This window comes from Zootoca vivipara, chromosome 1, assembly GCF_965207765.1.
Source record: "Zootoca vivipara chromosome 1, rZooViv2.hap1.1, whole genome shotgun sequence".
NCBI classification, from domain to species: Eukaryota; Metazoa; Chordata; class Lepidosauria; order Squamata; family Lacertidae; genus Zootoca; species Zootoca vivipara.
The window spans coordinates 86,207,011-86,224,765 of record NC_142582.1 but is presented as its reverse complement, the minus strand read 5'-3'; the positions used below and the strand labels follow the sequence as shown (position 1 = coordinate 86,224,765).

The window sequence follows — 17,755 nt, the reverse complement described above, 5'->3', positions numbered from 1 at the left end:
GTGATTCCTGCACTGCGGGGGGTTGGACTCGATGAGCCCTTGGGCTCTTCCAAGTCTACAGTTCGATGATTCTGGCTGTCTGGTTAAGCACAGAAAATAGCAGAAGGGCAGGGGGGAAACAACACCATTGGGGAGTGGGGTTGTTGTTCAAGCTCCCCACCCCCCAGTCAGCAAGGTCTAATAAATAATATTTATTGTGTTAATCCACAGACCATATCAGAGGAAAACAAGACACCAAGACTTCCATAAAAGTATAGGAGTCATCATTGGAATGGTGATGGACTCTCCTTCATCGGAGGTTTTTAAACAGAGAGTATGGATGGCCATCTGTCAGGGATTCTTTAGCTGTGATTCCTGAATTGCAGGAAGCTCAGCCAGATTAGCCTTGTGGTTCCTTTCCAAATCTACAGTTCTATGATTCTATGATTGTTCCATGCCAATCACACATGCTATGATTCTATTATTGTTCCATGCAGTGAATTGCAATAATTTGTTTGGGGTTTGCTGCAGGAATCTTAAGTGAAACACTGGCCATTATCACAGACAGAATACTAAGTGAAAGATCAGGATACTAAGATTGCACATTTCACTGAGTCATCCTACTAAATACACATGGCTAATTTTATGGCTACGTTCTACCTTCACTATCAAAGGCTCTGAGTACCAATTGCTGAGAATCACAAATGGGTTTTTTTTTTAAGTGGGAAGAGTATTGTTGTAATTTAAGTCTTCCTTCCATAGGTACCTGGATGACCCTATGATAACAGGATGATGCACTAGTATGCACACTTTTAAAAAAAGGTGTATATAGGCTCCAAAATTTCTATGCAATATGACAATGGAAAAATAATTTGAAATCATACCAAATTTGTTACCTATTTTTGCTCACTTGCCAACTCCCTGATTTTTTTCTTTTCCTTATTCTATTTAACATTTTAGATTGTCCTCATAAACTCATATAGTACATCTAATGTATTAGTGTCATTGTCAAGATTAAAGATCCCTGCATTTCAAGTACATTCAGGTTCTCTCCATTTGTTACATTTCTAGTCAAAACTATCTGAATATTTCATTAGCATGTGATGTGCTGCCAACATTAAAGAATTATGAAAGATGTTAAGGAGTATGAAGGCAACATATTTTCCTCTAATTCCCTTGCTATCTATTACAGTACTTTGTTTTCATAAATGTTGAAAAATATGCAATTAAGATTCTTTAGGAGCATGTTCAAGGTTAAGTTGTAATAACAATTTGCCAGTATTTCTTCTCACAGGGTGAGTATGTCTGCACAGAATTTTATGTAAGAGAACTAAAATGATTCATCTACTGGGTGCTATAGAAATTGTTAGTTATGTAATTGCATGCAGCATGTGCACATAATACATAGTATGATATTTTATTATGTGTTTATCTTGTATATAATCATGAAGAGGTAACAGCTCTAGGTACCCTAAAATGACTGTCTGATTGGTCATGGACCCAATCAGAAAGGAGGTGAACCTTGACATAAACTTAAGTGGTGCCCAGGATCTGATGCTAGATGTTAAGTTGAATCAATCTGGAACAGTTTCTATAGAACTATCAAATTCAACATATGTGAAAGTAAACATCTGCCAATAAAGTTCAGCAGTCACATTTGACTTCAAAAGAGGAAATTTATATTTAAATGATGAGATTGGCGGAACCAAATAATCATAGAATTATAGAGTTGGAAGGGACCCTGAGGAACATCTGGTCCACCCCCCTGCAATGCAGGAATATGCAGCTGTCCCATGCAGGAAACAAACCTGCAATCCTGGTATTATCAGCACCACACTGTAACCAACTGAACTAAGGCCTATATAGTTACCTATCTAATACAGGTATAACAAGGAAAGAAAGAAATGCTTTATGCATAAAGTTTATATCCTGCTTTTTCATGTCTTTCTAAACATCCTATTTAGCACACTCATAAAATTTATTATTATTATTATTATTATTATTATTATTATTATTATTATTATTATTATCCTACCTTTTTCCCCAACAAGGACTCAAGGCAACTTACAGCTAAAATAGAATAAATAGCAATCACTAAAAACAAAAACAAAATCATTAAACCATACAGATTACAAAAGTATTACAGTACCAGCCCTTTCGTTAAAAACCATACAGATTACAAAAGTATTAAAGTACCAGCCCTTTCCTTAAAAACAATCAGTTCCCGAAAGCCTGTTGGAACAAGAAATTATTCATCTGCCAGCAAAAGGCCAACAAACAGGAACCAGTCTAATTTCTCTAGGAAGAGAGTTTCAAAGTCTGGAAGCAGCCACTGAGAAGGCTCATCCAAAAGATAAATCACACTATAAAATGTTTCGAAATCTCATTTGTAATGAGGATGCAAGCTATTTCATAAAACCCTGAAAAAAATAGAAAGGTCTTAATATTTACCCCTAAATGTTAAGCTGAAAGGAGAGTTCAAAAATAAGACACCATGACTGAAAAGGACCAGCTCTATTCCCTTGCAAATTCCATCCAATGATTCGGTGAAAACTAAAGTAGGATGTGGCCTGTCCATAGATGGCAGAATAAAAATGACTAGTTACTTCAACATGGCCCATTCGAATAATAGTAACGAATCCCCGCAACGAGATGAGCTCCTGTTGCTCGGTCCCTGCTCCTGCCCACTTAGCAGTTCGAAAGCATGTCAAAGTGCAAATAGATAAATGGGTACTGCTCCGGCGGGAAGGTAAAGGGTGTTTCCATGCGCTGCTCTGGTTCGCCAGAAGGAGCTTAGTCATGCTGGCCACATGACCCAGAAGCTGCCTGCGGACAAACGTCGGCTCCCTTGGCCTATAGAGCAAGATGAGCACAGCAACCCCAGAGTCGTCTGCGACTGGACCTAATGGTCAGGGGTACGTACCTTTACCTTTACTGTTTCCCTTATCCTTGAAAGGAACTGAGCTGCTGCATTCTACACAAGCTGAAGCTCTGAAGACTTTTCAACAGCAGTTTTATACACAATTCACCGCAAAAATAAATTACAAATGCATAATCATGTGAGCCCTAGGCAGCTTCCATGTTGAGCAGCTACCATGAAACAGCTATACTTTGTTCACTCACTTTACGTAAGACACCTATATTACACAGAAAATAAATATCCTCCTCCCATGCTTTCCCTGCTCAGCTTCTGCTACCAGCCCCTCAGAAATGTATTATGTGTTTTAAAAGTTGCATAATTTCCATGGCACAGCCATTCCAGCATAACTGGCTGGTAATGGGCTGCATATAATGTGTTCTAGCCATTTTCTTCATTATGGTCGGTGTCTCCTCTCTAGGAATTCTCACTATCTCTTAACCCTTCTCTTCCAAATAGCATTACCTTTAGGCGTACCTTGGTTTTCGAACTGAATGCGCTCTGGAAGTCTGTTCAACTTCTGGAATGTTCAGAAACCAAGGCGAGGCTTCCGATTGGCTGCAGGAAGCCATGGAAGCTGTGCCGGGCATTCGGCTTCCAAGGCAAAGTTCGCAAACCAGAACACCTCCTTCTGGGTTTGTGGCATTCGAGTTCCAAGTTGTTCGTGAACTAAGCTGTTCGAAAACTAAGGTATGACTGTATTGCAGTGAGGTGGGTAGAATTGATCTGGAGAGTAGGGAAGGAGTATTTAACCCTTTCCCACACATACTATCACATCACTGAAAATTCTCCCCACACACACACATTTGGAACTAGAGACAAGAGAACTGATCACTTGGCTATGTAATTTGTATCCCAGAAGTATGAATGCAGCTTAAGACAAAACAACAAAAACTGGGCGTAGATATATCATCTGTGTTTGAAACATAGCAGCTAGTGTTGTGAGATGGCCCTGTGGAGCTGCCCTGACTCCAGAATCCCTGTAGTTTACCTAGAAGGGGCTGAGCAGCAGTGTGTTCAGGGCTATGCAGATGCCCCTGTAAGAGTGCCAAATTGGCTTCACCAGTATTGATTTTGTAATGCAGACTTTATAGTTATCTGCCAATTTGTTGCCCTGCATTTATGTAAGCATTGAAGCTGCATAGAAACAATTTATAAACTACACCTGATCTACCAGAATGGTAGTTGTTGTATAAATGCAGATATCAGTTTTTATTAGGCTGCAGAGAAACAAACGTGTGGATGGTCAGATACTAAAGTTGGCCAAATGCTCTGATCCAACAACACAGTGCATATTTGTACAATAGTATAGACAATCCATGAAAAGCCACTCCTAAGCTACTTATTACCTTATCTTAATAAATATTCCACCAATGAATTCCTTTACTAGAATGAAGTCACATACACACACCATTAACAAATTATTAATTATACATTAAATGCCTGTTACTAGTTCCAGGTAGCAACAGAAGCATTGGTACAACTTCTCTACTCACGAAGGTAACAAAGGTGATTTAGACTATGTTGACCACTCTACAAAGTATTAAGACCATAAGTATTAACACCTGACTACGCTGGAAAATCATCATATCATATCTGACTCTGGTTTATATATTTTATCACAAATAAATATCATTTGATGTTTTTCAATGATTGATATTATTTTATAATTAATTTTAGGTGGCATAATGTTGACTCTATCAAAATAAATTATTCATTTTCAATTATCATAATACAGTATGTATTACACTGATTGTAATGAGGTATTGATAGGTAGTTTTATGGTTGCATTGCAAGCCACATTTTTGGGATGCATTTATGTGGGAAACTGGCATACAAACTGAACTAATAAGAATGGTGTTACTGCTGGGCTCCAGTGCTAGCCATAATTCTTGCAGGCAGAATTCAGGTTTTTATTTTGTCCTATACCTTAAATTACTCTCAGTCCAGTGCTCTGGCAAGGGAATCTATAGGAATTTTCTCAGCAACTGTCCTACAGCCATAGAACTTCTCTTCGAGACTCACGAAAGCCTAAGGATCCTATATTATTTTCACACAGCACACTAAAAGGTGTACTTGAGGTTTTCAAGTATTATTTCTTCCACATGAGACAAAGAACAACCATTTAAGCTTCTTGTATGAAAGTCAAATACAAATCACTTCAGGCAGTAATCCATGTTGGTTTTTAATGTTTGTTTGTAATTGGTTTAAAAGGATAAAATGAGAATTCCCCAGATGCCTAGATCCAAGATTGGGGTAAATACTCTCTTGGTGAAAGAGCCACAGCAGATATTGAAAATGACAAAACATGCAGCAAAGCAAAGCAGTAAGCTCCACTGGATTCAATAAAGCTTGTTTCCCAGTAGACATGTTGATGAGGATTGTGCTGTTAGAATGTTTTTGACACATGACAGAAGTCTCAGAATATTTTTAAATACTACAGGGCCTCTTTGAGAACTATTTTACATACACAATAAACACTTAATAGAAATTTTAAAAATTGAACATTTTAACCAGTGTTGTATTTTGCATTTATGTTACAATTACAAAAAACTACCAAGGCTCACACGTGAAAATGTCCTTAAGCCAGTAGGGGGTAGAGTTTTGTCTGCTCTGGCCTGTCTTTCACAAATGCTGTCATTCACTTTATGTCAAGTAGACAGATGGGACAGAAATCTAAATAAAGATCTCAGCAACATTAGCAAGCAAATCCTTGGCAGAATTTCCTGACAACATTCCCATCATGTTTAATATACAGCCTAAATGTATTTGTTTTCAAGAACACACAAACATTTTATTATTCGAAAGGAGACACTTGATGGGGGTGCAGTATCCTGGTCAGAATTATTGAGAACAGCCTAATAAGTGAATGGCTCCATCAGATAACTAAAGACAATAACTTTTCACTGTACATCAGAAACACATAAATAACATGCTGTGTAAGGAGGGAAATGGCAACTAGATGGTTCAGGTGAGTTCCTTGCTTCTGCAAAGAAACCATGAAGAATGGACAGTTTCTGCCGCCTCCAAGGCATCACACCTAGTGATGATCAGATCCTAACAGATAAATGGTACAGTGGTTAAGAACTCTGGTTAAGAACTTAATTCGTTTCGGAGATCCATTCTTACCCTGAAACTCTTCTTAACCTGAAGCACCACTTTAGCTAATGGGGCCTCCTGCTGCCGCCGCAGCACAATTTCTGTTCTCATCCTGAAGCAAAGTTCTTAAACTGAGGTACTATTTCTGGGTTAGCAGAGTTTGTAACCTGAAGCGTTTGTAACCCGAGGTACTACTATATTCTTAAATTAATTTTGATCCTATTTTATATTGTTTTGATTGATCTACATTATGTTACTTTTATTGTGCATTTCTTTTGTAATATGTGTTAATGTTGTTCACCACTTTGGGGTGCTTTGGGCCCAAAAGCAGTGCAGAAATGATCACCAAGGAAAATGAAATCTATCTGAGCAGCTCATGTGTACAGAATAGATGCTACTCTATTGGTTGAGCTCACAATGTGTCAACCGTTCATTCTTTAAAGCACACATTCTCCTCTTTCAGATTGTTTCAACACTGGGAGGCCAGCTGCTTCAAAAACCACAGTCCCTTAATAGATGCTGTAATTTTCCAGCTGGCCAAACTCGACCCCCAAAAATGCAAGTCAGAAGCAAGCAAGATCGATCTCCAACACCTTATTTAGCAAGGCACAGACAGCAAAGACAGAATCTTCATTTCTGTGTGGAATGTAAGCCGACCCCCAGGGCCTTGGGGACGACATATGACCCCTCCGCGGTTGTTGTTGGGCCGAAGAATCATAGCTGTCAACTTTCGGATTTGAAAATAAGGGATCAGCAGCCTCACCTGTCCCGGGGACAGTCTACGACAGGGGTAGGCAACCTAAGACCCGTGGGCCGGATGTCGCCCAATCGCCTTCTCAATCCGGCTCGCGGACGGTCCAGGAATCAGCGTGTTTTTACATGAATAGAATGTGTCCTTTTATTTAAAATGCATCTCTGGGTTGTTTGTGGGGCATAGGAATTTGTTCATTCCCCCCCCCCAAAAAAATATAGTCTGGCCCACCACATGGTCTGAGGGATGGTGGACTGGCCCACAGCTGGAAAAGGTTGCTGACCCATGGTCTACCGTTTATCTAACCAGTCCAGGATAGCAGCAGGAAACGGCGCTGGAATAAGGGAATTTCCAGCAAAAAAGGGAAGGTTGACAGCTGTGGCTTGGAATAAGGGAGTTTCCCGCTTTAAAAAGGGAGGGTTGACAGCTATGCGAAGAATATCTCTGCTGAGTTGGTCACAGCAACGAGAGCCGCAAACTGCATTTAATCTCTTCCCTCTCTCTCGTGACCTTGGACAAGCATCCACCCGGAGCGAGTCCAAGAGAGCAGCTGCAACGGTATCGCATCCCCGAATGATGGGAGAGATGGATCCACAGAGCAAGGACGGGGCATCTTCGCGTTGCAAGCTCAGCCCAGAGGTGGGATGGGAGGGGGGCGTAAGCCACACAAATCACACCAACATCAGGCAGTCGCCCTCCTAAACCCATCTATAAGCACATAAACACAGACATACTGTGTGTTTATATGCGTACACACACAGACAGAGTACACACATACACTGCTCCAGTACCTGCCCCCCTAAACCCATTTATACGCACATAAACACACACACACACAGTACCTGCTGCATCCCGCTAATGCCTTAAGCTTTATCCCTTTATCCCTCCCTGCCCCCCCCGGCAGCTCCCCTCCCCCCTCCCCACGCGGCTGCGCCACATCCAGCGCCTGCCAATACTTCCCCCCCCCACACACACACCACCTTTTCTGCGTCAGCCGTCGGCACCCCCGCCCGAACGCCTTTCCATTCCGAGCTCCCCACTCGTCGTGCCTGCTGCCCTCCAACCCCCGCGCACTCCTCCGTCTTCCCCTCCTGGCCCACGCGAGCTCCGCGCGCCCACCTGCTCTCCACCGAGCAGCCCCTCAGCCCAGGGGCTACTGGCTGTGTATGCCGCCGCCTCAGCCGGCAGGTCCGGTTCTCTCTTCGCCGCCGCTGCCGCTGCCGCCACCACCCCGACGCAAGCGAGCGCGCCTCTTCCGCCTTCCCCGCAAACCCGCGCTGCCTCTCAGCCCCGCATATGTCACAGACAGGAGGCCGGGCGGCGCCCCATTATCCGCTTCCCAGCCGTTAGCGCAAGGCCTGCTCGCCTTTACCTGTCAGCCGAGGCCGCCTCCTCCTCCTCCTCACGCACCGCGCAGCTCAGCCTAAAAGCCGCCTGGCTCCAGTTCCGCATCAACAGCCCGGGGAGGAGCGAACCAACAAGCCGGAGGAGGGCGGGGAGCGGGAGGTGGGAGAGCCAAACCATTCAGCCACTCGCAGGGGGAGGGCGGGGCGGAACGGAACAAGGGGGAGCGGCGCGAGACCCGAAAGCGGCGGGAAGAGGCGCTGTGGAGTCGCTCGCTGCTAAGGGCCTTGAGAGCGCCGTGGCCCCCCGGCCGGGCCCTCCGGGATGGGCCAAAAACCGGACCGGAGCCGCGTTAAGCAACAGACTCCCCACCCCCACCCCACTATGTGGGACAAGGGGTGTTAAAAGAGGCGTTATAATGAGCACGAGCAGAGCAACCAAAAGAACCATTCCAATCTAAAGGAGATGCCACATGTTCTCCTCCCCCCCAAAAGCAAAAACCGCTACCCAAAGATGTGCAGGTTTAACAACAGTCGTTTACTAACAGCGAACATTATGTATTAGATTTTAATTTTTTGCATAAACATTAGCATTTTGCAAACAGTCAAAAATACAGAATTAAAGGTAAAGGATATTGCAACAGCAAAGTTATATATATAAAAACAGATTTTACACATTGTTACAAGTGCTTTAGAGAGTGAGTGAAGGCCAGTGAAAAGAGACCAACCTCAAGTGCAAAACAGACACAAGGCCGACACCATAGGTATGGCACTTGCTACAGTCAACAATCACATTGGTTTATGGGCCCAGGCTCTTAGGATGGTTGCAGGGCAAGTGATTTAAATTCCAACAAAGGAAGCACATACAGTACTACTGCAGTGCCAGGGAATCACAGATTTAATTCCCAGCATCAATTTGTTTCTTCTAGCAAACAGAAGGATTGGTGTTTTTCTTCAAGTAAGTTAATCCTCTATGCAAACTTAGGTATGCTTAAGCACCTTGATTGGGTGTGCCTAACTCTGCATAGGACCAGGCTGAAAATATTCAACTATTTATAATGGGTATCAACCTTAAAGAAAAGTCCTTAGATAAAAACTTGACATGTTCAAAGATGAGAAGAAAGGATTATAAACATACACCTCAAAATAGATTCAGGCCCCTTTCTTTTCTCAGAGTAAACTTGGATCACACATGCAACTGTTATTTTTCTTCCTGGAGATATCTTAGGGCAGCAGAAGAAAAGATTGTTTTGTAAGACAAATTTGGAATGAAGAACCAGGCTGGAGGGGAGAAAGTTCTTAACTCTTTGCATACCTGCCCTTTTTTGCTGCAACAGTTCTCCAGTTGCTTTTCTTTCCACATGGGCTCCAGAGACATATTTTACCCTTATAAACATTATGTCTGGAACTCTATAGAGGAAATGGCTGGTAGGGAGGGGAATTGCAGCTGAAAATCAGTGGGGAGGATAGGGGTTAAGCTAAGCACCACTCTACCAATTCTGTTCCAAATTGCATTTCAAAGTGTGTCCTCTTTTACAAAAATAGACATCAGTACCCACATTACACAGATACCCAAGTAATGTTTGATACTATTACAACATACATACATACATACATACATACATACATACATACATACACACTGTAAGCTCATACAGATAGCTCAAAATACAAGGACAGGGAACATTCTTGATCCCTGGAGTCCAGGGATAGAGACAGCTTCCGACGCAGATCTTTCCTGTCCACATGACTGAAGGAGTAGTATAAGACAATGACAGAACATACAGCTGGCATCCCGAGCTAACCACACAAATCTCTTGGATTTGTGTCCTTGGAATGTTCCTCTGATCCACCTGGCACAATATGCTTTCCTTGGTTCTTACAAATCGTTCCCTGCAAGCCAAAAAATGATTACCTAGACATGTTCATATAGACACAACCTTCTATGAAATCATTTGTCATGTTTTCATGTTTATGAAACCCAAAAGGAATACAGGTGCAAAAAATAGGATCTACACAGAAACAGTATGGCAAGGGACAGCACTGATCGCCACTATGGAAAGACCATGCCTGACTGTGGGCAACAGGGTTGATAGGCAGAAAGCAAGCATGCTGCTCAGTGCAGATTATACAGGTAAGATGTGCCCCATGTTGAAGCTGTGCTAATCTACAAGTTCACAAACTTTGTAAGGGCCACTTCACAGATTGCTCATTGATACTGCAGTCCTATATGTAGTCAACTGAATGCAAGCCACACTGAACTCAGCTGGACTTACTTTTTAGTATCCGTATACAGGATAGGGCTGCACAAATGCATGTTGTGTGTACATGTGATATACACCTTCACATTAGAAGCAGCTGCATAGCAGGGATTGGTTATTGGGCATGGCTCCCTGTGCATTTTTGATGTACACATGAATGGCCCTAAAATACCAGTGGTGGTATTTTTTTGGGGGGGGGGATAGGAGTTGGGAAAGGAAATATCATTGAGTTCTCTATGATACAGCTACCCTTCCAACCTTCAGAGCCCCTTTGAAAAAAGTCAACAAACTTGCATTATGGTTACAGGTTGCAGAGAGAAAAAATCCATCGAGAACCAAAAACTACTCATGAGATTGCCAGAAATGTCTATATGAATGTGAAAATGTATTTAGAATATTCAGTCCAGACAACTCCCAGTAAACTAAACGAACTGGATACATAATGGGGGCATGCCTCTGAAACTCCTGAGGGGTATGGGTGGGTGTATGACAGGTCCTTGAAATTAAACACAGGATAAGTGCCTGAAGAATGAGAGCCACTGGAGAAATTATTAGGGTGGGTTCATCATCTCTACTACGTTGAGGTGTTTCAGTTGTTCCATTTCTGGAAGGCATTAAAATCAAAGACTCAACCATTAACTGGTCCATCTCAATTGCCTTCTGCACTGTTTCAGAACAAGGAAACCACAAGACCATAGCCCTCTGCACTGAGCTTCAGTGTTTTGGAGAAGGGAGGACAGCTTCTTGTTAGCAACAGTCAAGGATGGGGTTGCTTCAGCTAGCTGGTGCACGGGGACAGTGTGGTCATTCATTGACATCCCAGATCTCTGAAAGAAGGGGTGGCAGCTTCTTGTCCTGTAGTCGAAGAGCAAACACCTGTTCAGAATGGACGCTACTTAGAGTCCGAAGACTGACCAGTTTCATTAACATCCGTGGGAACATTAGATGATCCTGCAAGGTCATATGCAAAAGGACAATATCAGTCAGAGCCAAAATGCTGATTTAGTCTCAGCTTCTCATCAGCAAAGCAGGACTAATAATGTCTTGCTCCCATGGTAATAAGACTGCAAGGCATTTTAGATATCAGTGTAATTAATAATGTTAAATCTAAGCCTATGCCAATCAGTTCAATTGTAAAATGTCTCAGCAACCTCATGGATTGCAATGCACTGTGCCAAAGAACCCCAAGTTCTATGCTCCCTGCTCAGAACAAATTATGCAAATCATGGACACTTGCATGAACTGCTTTGCACTCTTTGCATAATGAATTTAAATCTTAGTATTGGGGGTGGGGGTGGGGGTGAATTGTACCATCAAGAACTGGGGAGTTAAATGACAAAGCAAAAAATCAAAGGACTGCAGGGCAGAAAGCTGAGAATATAGAACTAGGAGCAATCATATTGTGAACTAGGAAGCTTGGACAAGAAACAGTATTCTGTTCTGTGCACTAAAAATCCTGTTCACGACTTGCCTTAGCTTCCAGACCTTCAAGCAGCACATTTCAATCAATTATCTCTCCCCATCCCCCAGCAACTACAGAATCAGAACTGTATTATCTCCCAAAACAAGAATGTCTAACGTGTTGTTGGATGCCCAACAGATGTTGTTGGATGTCTATGAGCCCAGGTCAGCATGGTCAATAGCCAGGAATAATGGGAATTGTAGTCCAGCAACATCTGGAAGGCCACCGCACCCCTGGCCTAAAAGACAACTGGACAGCTCCACATAGGGAAGGTTCCCCTAGATCTTGAGGAGCTGTTGACAGTGCTAGCAAACGTAACTGACGAAAGGCAGTCCCATATAAAGGGGAGGCAGATAGAGGTTAGACAAGGCTGCATAATGTATACAGGATTGCCCATCTCTAAGGGAGTCTAAGCTGTTGGGAGTCGCCCAGAGTGGCTGGGGAAACCCAACCAGATGGGTGGGGTATAAATAATTATTATTGATGATGATGATTACTATGACAATGGAGCTGAAAGCATCTCCACTACATATTTGCTTTCTGTCCTCAAGCTCTTAAAGAAAGGGGCACTTTGAGTTAGATCTGTAATGTTTGCCCCTTCTCTGTTTCTTTTAATAAATATTAGATAGCAGGAAAGGAACCAAAGTTCAATAGCAGCACTACATACAGAAAGTCACAGGTGCAATGCTTGGCATCTCCAGATAAAAGGATTTCAGCTAACAGGGCTGGGAGAGATGTTTGCCTGTGAGCTTGCAGAGCAGCTGCCAGTCAGAGAAGGCAGTATTATGATTATGATTGAATTAGACAAACCAATGGTCTGATTCAAGATAAGACAGATTCCTATGCAAACAGAATCATTTGAACATGAAGTCCAAAAGACCAATCAATACAACTTTAAAAAAAAAACCCTGAGTACTTTAATCACAATATTATTCTGCACATGTATTTTTGGCAATACAATCATTCTCAGAGCTCAGCCAGACACTTACGTTTGGTCTGTGGATGCAAATGTAAGAATGAAGGGCTTCTACATAGGTATGCTGCAACCTTTCCACCAGGGGCTGGTCTTGAACGTTTGGCCGGTCTGCCAATAAGCAAGACAAAAGGTTCATAGATAGCTGAATGCAGACAGTATGGTACTCAAATCTACCAAGCCCCTTCCCAAAGTCTGGCTACACAACTGTCCATGCACAGGTTCCTGTCACATGAACCATTCTCTCACACCTGCTGCGTTTTATTAACGTTCATTAAGAACAAGTATTTAACTCCTGCCATTGGCAATGGAGGAAGCAAATGTTGTGAGCTAGGCTGCCTCTACCTTCCTGCAGCTGAAAAGATTGAGATAATATATATGAAGGACTTTGAACATTCTGAAGTTCAATGAAACATGGAGAGGGGGGCTCTGACCCTCCAGATGTTTTGGGTCATAACTCTTATCAGTTCTGACTATTGGTCATAGGGCTATGGGGTTGAAGGTAAATGTAGCTTAGCACCATGTGGAGGTGCCAAAGGTTGCCAAACCCTGCTTTAAATTATGTTTATCAATGAGGAGAACTGCTGAGCTTTGGCTAGATTTTTATTTATTTATTACTTGCAGCTATACTTTTCTCTGTATCAAAGCATCCAGAAAACAAAACAGGAGAAGCAATTTCACTGTCACATCCTCACCCAACTCATATATTTCCATACACTTTCACACAACTGGGGCATCTTTTTTGGGGGGGGGGCACAGAATCATAGAATCATATAGAGTTGGAAGAGACCACGAGGGCCATCCAGTCCAACCCTCTGCCAAGCAGGAAAAACCATCAAAGCATTCTTGACGTATGCCTGTCAAGCCTCCGCTTAAAGACCTCCAAAGAAGGAGACTCCACCACGCTCCTTGGTAGCAAATTCCACTGCTGAACAGCTCTTACTGTCAGGAAGTTCTTCCTAATGTTTAGGTGGAATCTTCTTTCTTGTAACCAATTGGCCAAATTCTATATCTCCAAAAAGTGAACCAAAGCTAAGCTACTTCACACATCCATGTCAAGACAACTTACTTCCCTGCCCCCCCCCACGATATAGGACAAGAGTCACCAGCATAGTCCCTGCCAAATGCTGTTGTACTGCAACTCCCATCAGGCCCCAACCAGTGATTAGCAGCTATGGGAGTTATAATTCAACAACATCTGGAGGCTATTGCACTGGATAACCAAGGAATAGGAATACTCCCAAGCCATAAAGTGATTACTACGTTTTCCATGTTCCCTATTTTTCATCAGAAGCTTTATGAGCATGTTTTACTTCTCAACCCTCTTTTAGGAACAGATGTATAGTCCCCATAAAAACAATTATATTAAATGGGTTATTTTTCTATCATATTGTCACAGTGGACTCTTTCGTGAGTTACTTCTGCTCTTAGAGACTCAGGAGGTTGACAAGTTATATATGTCAAAACTTCCATCTGGTTCTTGATATGTTTCAAAGATAGATGATCCAGAAAATTAATTCACAGCACAAATTATCCTTCCGCATAATCATTAGAATCTTATTCTATACTATATCTATGCGTGTTTCTTTGTAAGAAAATGCTATTAATCTCCCACATACAAACTCTTATTTTTTGATTCAGCAACATGAGCTCCCAGGCTTATTACCTGCAGAAAAAATGCTGATAGCAATTAAAAGTGCATATTCAGCATCATTGAGTTGCAGTTCATTCATTCCCTTTGAAAATCCAAAGATGGGGTTGATGAACTCAAACTGAAGGCCTGGGGGTGGGGGGAAGACAGCAAGCAGGAAGTTAAAAGTTGACATTGCTTTAATGTATTGCAAAACATTTTTTAAAAAAAATTGAAGGCATTTTGAATCTTAATGGTGCTCTATTCTTTCCCATGTTTTTGTTCAGTAGTTGCTACCTTATATTCCTGGCACTGTGACACTAGTTCCAATTAGAATAACTGTAAAAGCTAGCCAGTCCTGCTTAATTTTAATCTGTTTTAGTAGAATCATAGAATCGTAGAATTGGAAGGGACCCAAGAGTCATGTAGTCTAACCCCCAAGTGGTTCTCCATCCCATCTGAAACCATACCAGACGCTGCTTCACTTTGCAAATGTGCTAACGGTTTTATTGCTATACCACTAGGAGTCCTAACTTTTGTATTTTAACGTTTGTATGTTTTAAAGTACAGTTGTAATTTTTATTGATTTTCTTGTTTTATCTTCTTGTAAATTGCTTTGAAGTTTTTAATGATCAAGTGGTACATAAATGTTATTAAATAAATAACAGTGAAACAGAGCCCTTTAGGCCTAAAAAAATATTTTCAAGTACAAGAGAAATCAAACCCCACTGGAATCACTTGGGAATTCCAAAAGCAGGATAGAATGAACCATAGTGGAAATTTCCATATTAAAAGGTGCAGCTGAGAGTAAAAATGCCAAGTTCAATCACTGAGAGCCTAACTTCTTTTGGAGCAGAGTCTGGACTTTGTTTTTTCAGCATTAAAAAAATTTGCCCACAGTGAAGAAGAAAAAAGATCTCCTTGATACTCTAAACTGTGATTAGCTCACCAGCTTTGGCAAAGTCATCCCGATTATAACTCAAGTCCTTCAAAAACGTGATGCATTCTGTTTCTGGATTGTAGCGCCGAGATGACTCCAACAGCATCACCTTAAATGTAGAAAACAGAAGTCATTAAACATCTGGCAATGAACTAGCAGGACACATCCCTGCACCAATAGCCCTCAGTAAGATAGTACACAGTGGCATGGATCCTATTAAGTGCTCACAGAAGGGAATTTTCAAGATTTGTGGCCTGCAAGGGAAGAGGCAGGCAAAAGTCAGGTCCAGTTAAGTAGGTCAAATTACAACAAGGCAGGCCAGGTTACAGTAAATTGGGTCCAGTTAAGTAGGTCAGGTCAAAGTCAGTCAGCTCAAGACAAATCAATTTACTACTAACTTGGTCATGGTAGGTTCCCGTAAACAGCAACCAGGACCCTGGACAGCTCCAAATGAGCTGCTGTAGAAGAGTATCATCTTAGCAAAGAACCAGGTGTCACAATTTGGTGAGCAATTCCTACATTAATTAAAATTAATCAAATTTACTCACAGTTTAATGCCATTGTTACAGGAAATGGGTATGACATCAAACCCATCCACCTCAATAGGAACACCAGCCAAAGTTGTCCCCTGTAGCTGCCTCTTCTTGCAGTGGCAATAGAGGTGCCTGCCATTCAATTGGGGGCAGGTGCCAGTAGCGTAGCTAGGTATGGGTGGGGTGGGGGCCATAGGGCACAACGGGGGTTTGTGGGCGGTACGGGAGTCTGTAGGGCGGCACATTGGCTGGGAACATTCTGCCCTGCCCTGACAAGCTTTTACCAGCCAGGTGTCACCGTTATTGATGACTGCAGTGACAGCTGCCATTCCTTCTGATGAGAGCGGTAGGGTGTGGGTCTTACCTCTATTGTAGACGTCTTCAGAAGAGCAATCTGATCTTCCCTGGTGAGCTCCAGGAAACCTGGCAACTGCTTCGCAAAGTCCACAATCTCCTGTACAGAAATGATTGCCAGCTCCGTAAAATGAGCAAAACGCTGCTGCCGTGCTTCGCGGTGAAGAGGATCGGAAATCTGAGGCCACGGCTGAAGTTTTTGTGGGAAAGCCATGGGGAGAAAGGGAAGAAAATGTCTGATAAAGGTTGGAAGGAATAAGCAAAAAGTATCCTGAAATGAGAGAGAAATATCCCACTTCTTCTACATCACCTCACATCTCTTATATAGATAGACCCAATCCAAACATCTCCTCACTATTCTTTCCTGTTCAGCAGTCCATGGCTAGTTATTCCAGAACCCCAAAAGCCACATGATGCATGGTCAGCACCCCAAGTCCACAATTCCATTGGCACCAGCATTCTGACTCCATCTGCTCTAAGAGTCCTCCCAGAGTCTACAAGCCTGGGCCTTAATGCCTGGAATATGCAGGACCCTTGGGGATCCATGAGAATCATAGAATCGTAGAGTTGGAAGGGATCCAAGGGTCATCTAGTCCAACCCCCTGCAATTCAGGAATAAATGAGAAGTACAGTCGTACTGTACCTCGGAAGTCGAACAGAATCCGTTCCGGAAGTCCGTTTGACTTCCGAAACATTCGACTTCCAAAGCGCGGCTTCTGATTGGCTACAAGAAGCTCCTGCAGCTAATCAGAAGCCATGAAAGCCCCGTCGGATGTTCAGCTTCCAAAAGAACACTTGAAAACCAGAACACTTGCTTTCGGTTTTCAATTGTTCAGGAGCCAGAACGATTGACCCCTAAGCTGTTTGGGAGCCGAGGTACGACTGTATCAGAAAATGACACTATCCCTTTTGAGTATGGGATATACCCCCCGCCCCACCCCTACGTAAAATTTGATGAACATGCCAACTTAAGTTATTCAAAGGGGAGCTTTACTGAAGGTAGGTGAGGTCTGTTTTCTTCCTCTAGTTCAGAGCCCCACCTAAACTGTGCTTTTACCGTCACTTTGAGCCTGTCGGTGAATGAGCGCTGATTACACTGCTGTTGAGCTGCCACAAGCTTTTCTATCATGTCAAGCTGCTCCGGTGTCATTTTAGGAGGGGTGTTCGGGGGGGATATTGAGCTCTGGCGCACAACTACCATCCGAGACTGATCGTCTTCCTGCTTCTTAAGCTTCTTCAGCTGGATTTGTTCTTCAGAGAGAACACCTTAAAAGTGCAGCACAGAAAGGGAGCAGTGAGGGGACAGCTGGTTACACAAAGTGCACAATCACTAAATTAGTGAAATCTTTGGACACCTACACAATGCTGCAGGATGGAAGAAAAGTGTCTCAACATTTATTGTTTCCTAGATTTGGGGTTGTCATTCACCTCATCAGCTTGCCCTATACCGACAAACTCACCTTTTATTCATATGGCTCCTATACAAGCAGGCTATTCACATTTCATGCGCCAA

General features: G+C 42.6%; 2 protein-coding genes across 53 annotated transcripts in view; both read right to left on the bottom strand.

Annotated features, from left to right (window-relative positions):
- Positions 1-8,171, bottom strand: part of MADD (MAP kinase activating death domain) — a 79,216-nt gene extending 71,045 nt beyond the window's left edge. For 42 of the 50 annotated variants that reach the window (XM_088654423.1, XM_088654216.1, XM_088654223.1 and 39 more), the window contains exon 1: positions 8,119-8,171. The gene's annotated coding sequence lies outside the window, so the exon portion shown is untranslated. Of the gene's footprint in view, positions 1-7,865 lie in introns of all 50 variants that reach the window. The other 8 variants (XM_088654210.1, XM_088654243.1, XM_088654377.1 and 5 more) reach the window with 1 other exon arrangement.
- Positions 8,172-8,606: 435 nt separating this feature from the next.
- Positions 8,607-17,755, bottom strand: part of NR1H3 (nuclear receptor subfamily 1 group H member 3) — a 32,291-nt gene continuing 23,142 nt past the window's right edge. For 2 of the 3 annotated variants that reach the window (XM_035114877.3, XM_088654431.1), the window contains exons 5-10: positions 17,300-17,508; positions 16,253-16,432; positions 15,365-15,464; positions 14,452-14,565; positions 12,802-12,896; positions 8,607-11,301 (exon numbers count right to left, since the gene is read on the bottom strand). In XM_035114877.3, coding sequence (XP_034970768.1) covers positions 11,155-11,301; positions 12,802-12,896; positions 14,452-14,565; positions 15,365-15,464; positions 16,253-16,432; positions 17,300-17,508 — 845 coding nt within the window. In that variant the 3' untranslated portion in view covers positions 8,607-11,154. The remainder of the gene's footprint in view (positions 11,302-12,801; positions 12,897-14,451; positions 14,566-15,364; positions 15,465-16,252; positions 16,433-17,299; positions 17,509-17,755) is intronic. The other variant, XM_088654442.1, reaches the window with a different exon arrangement.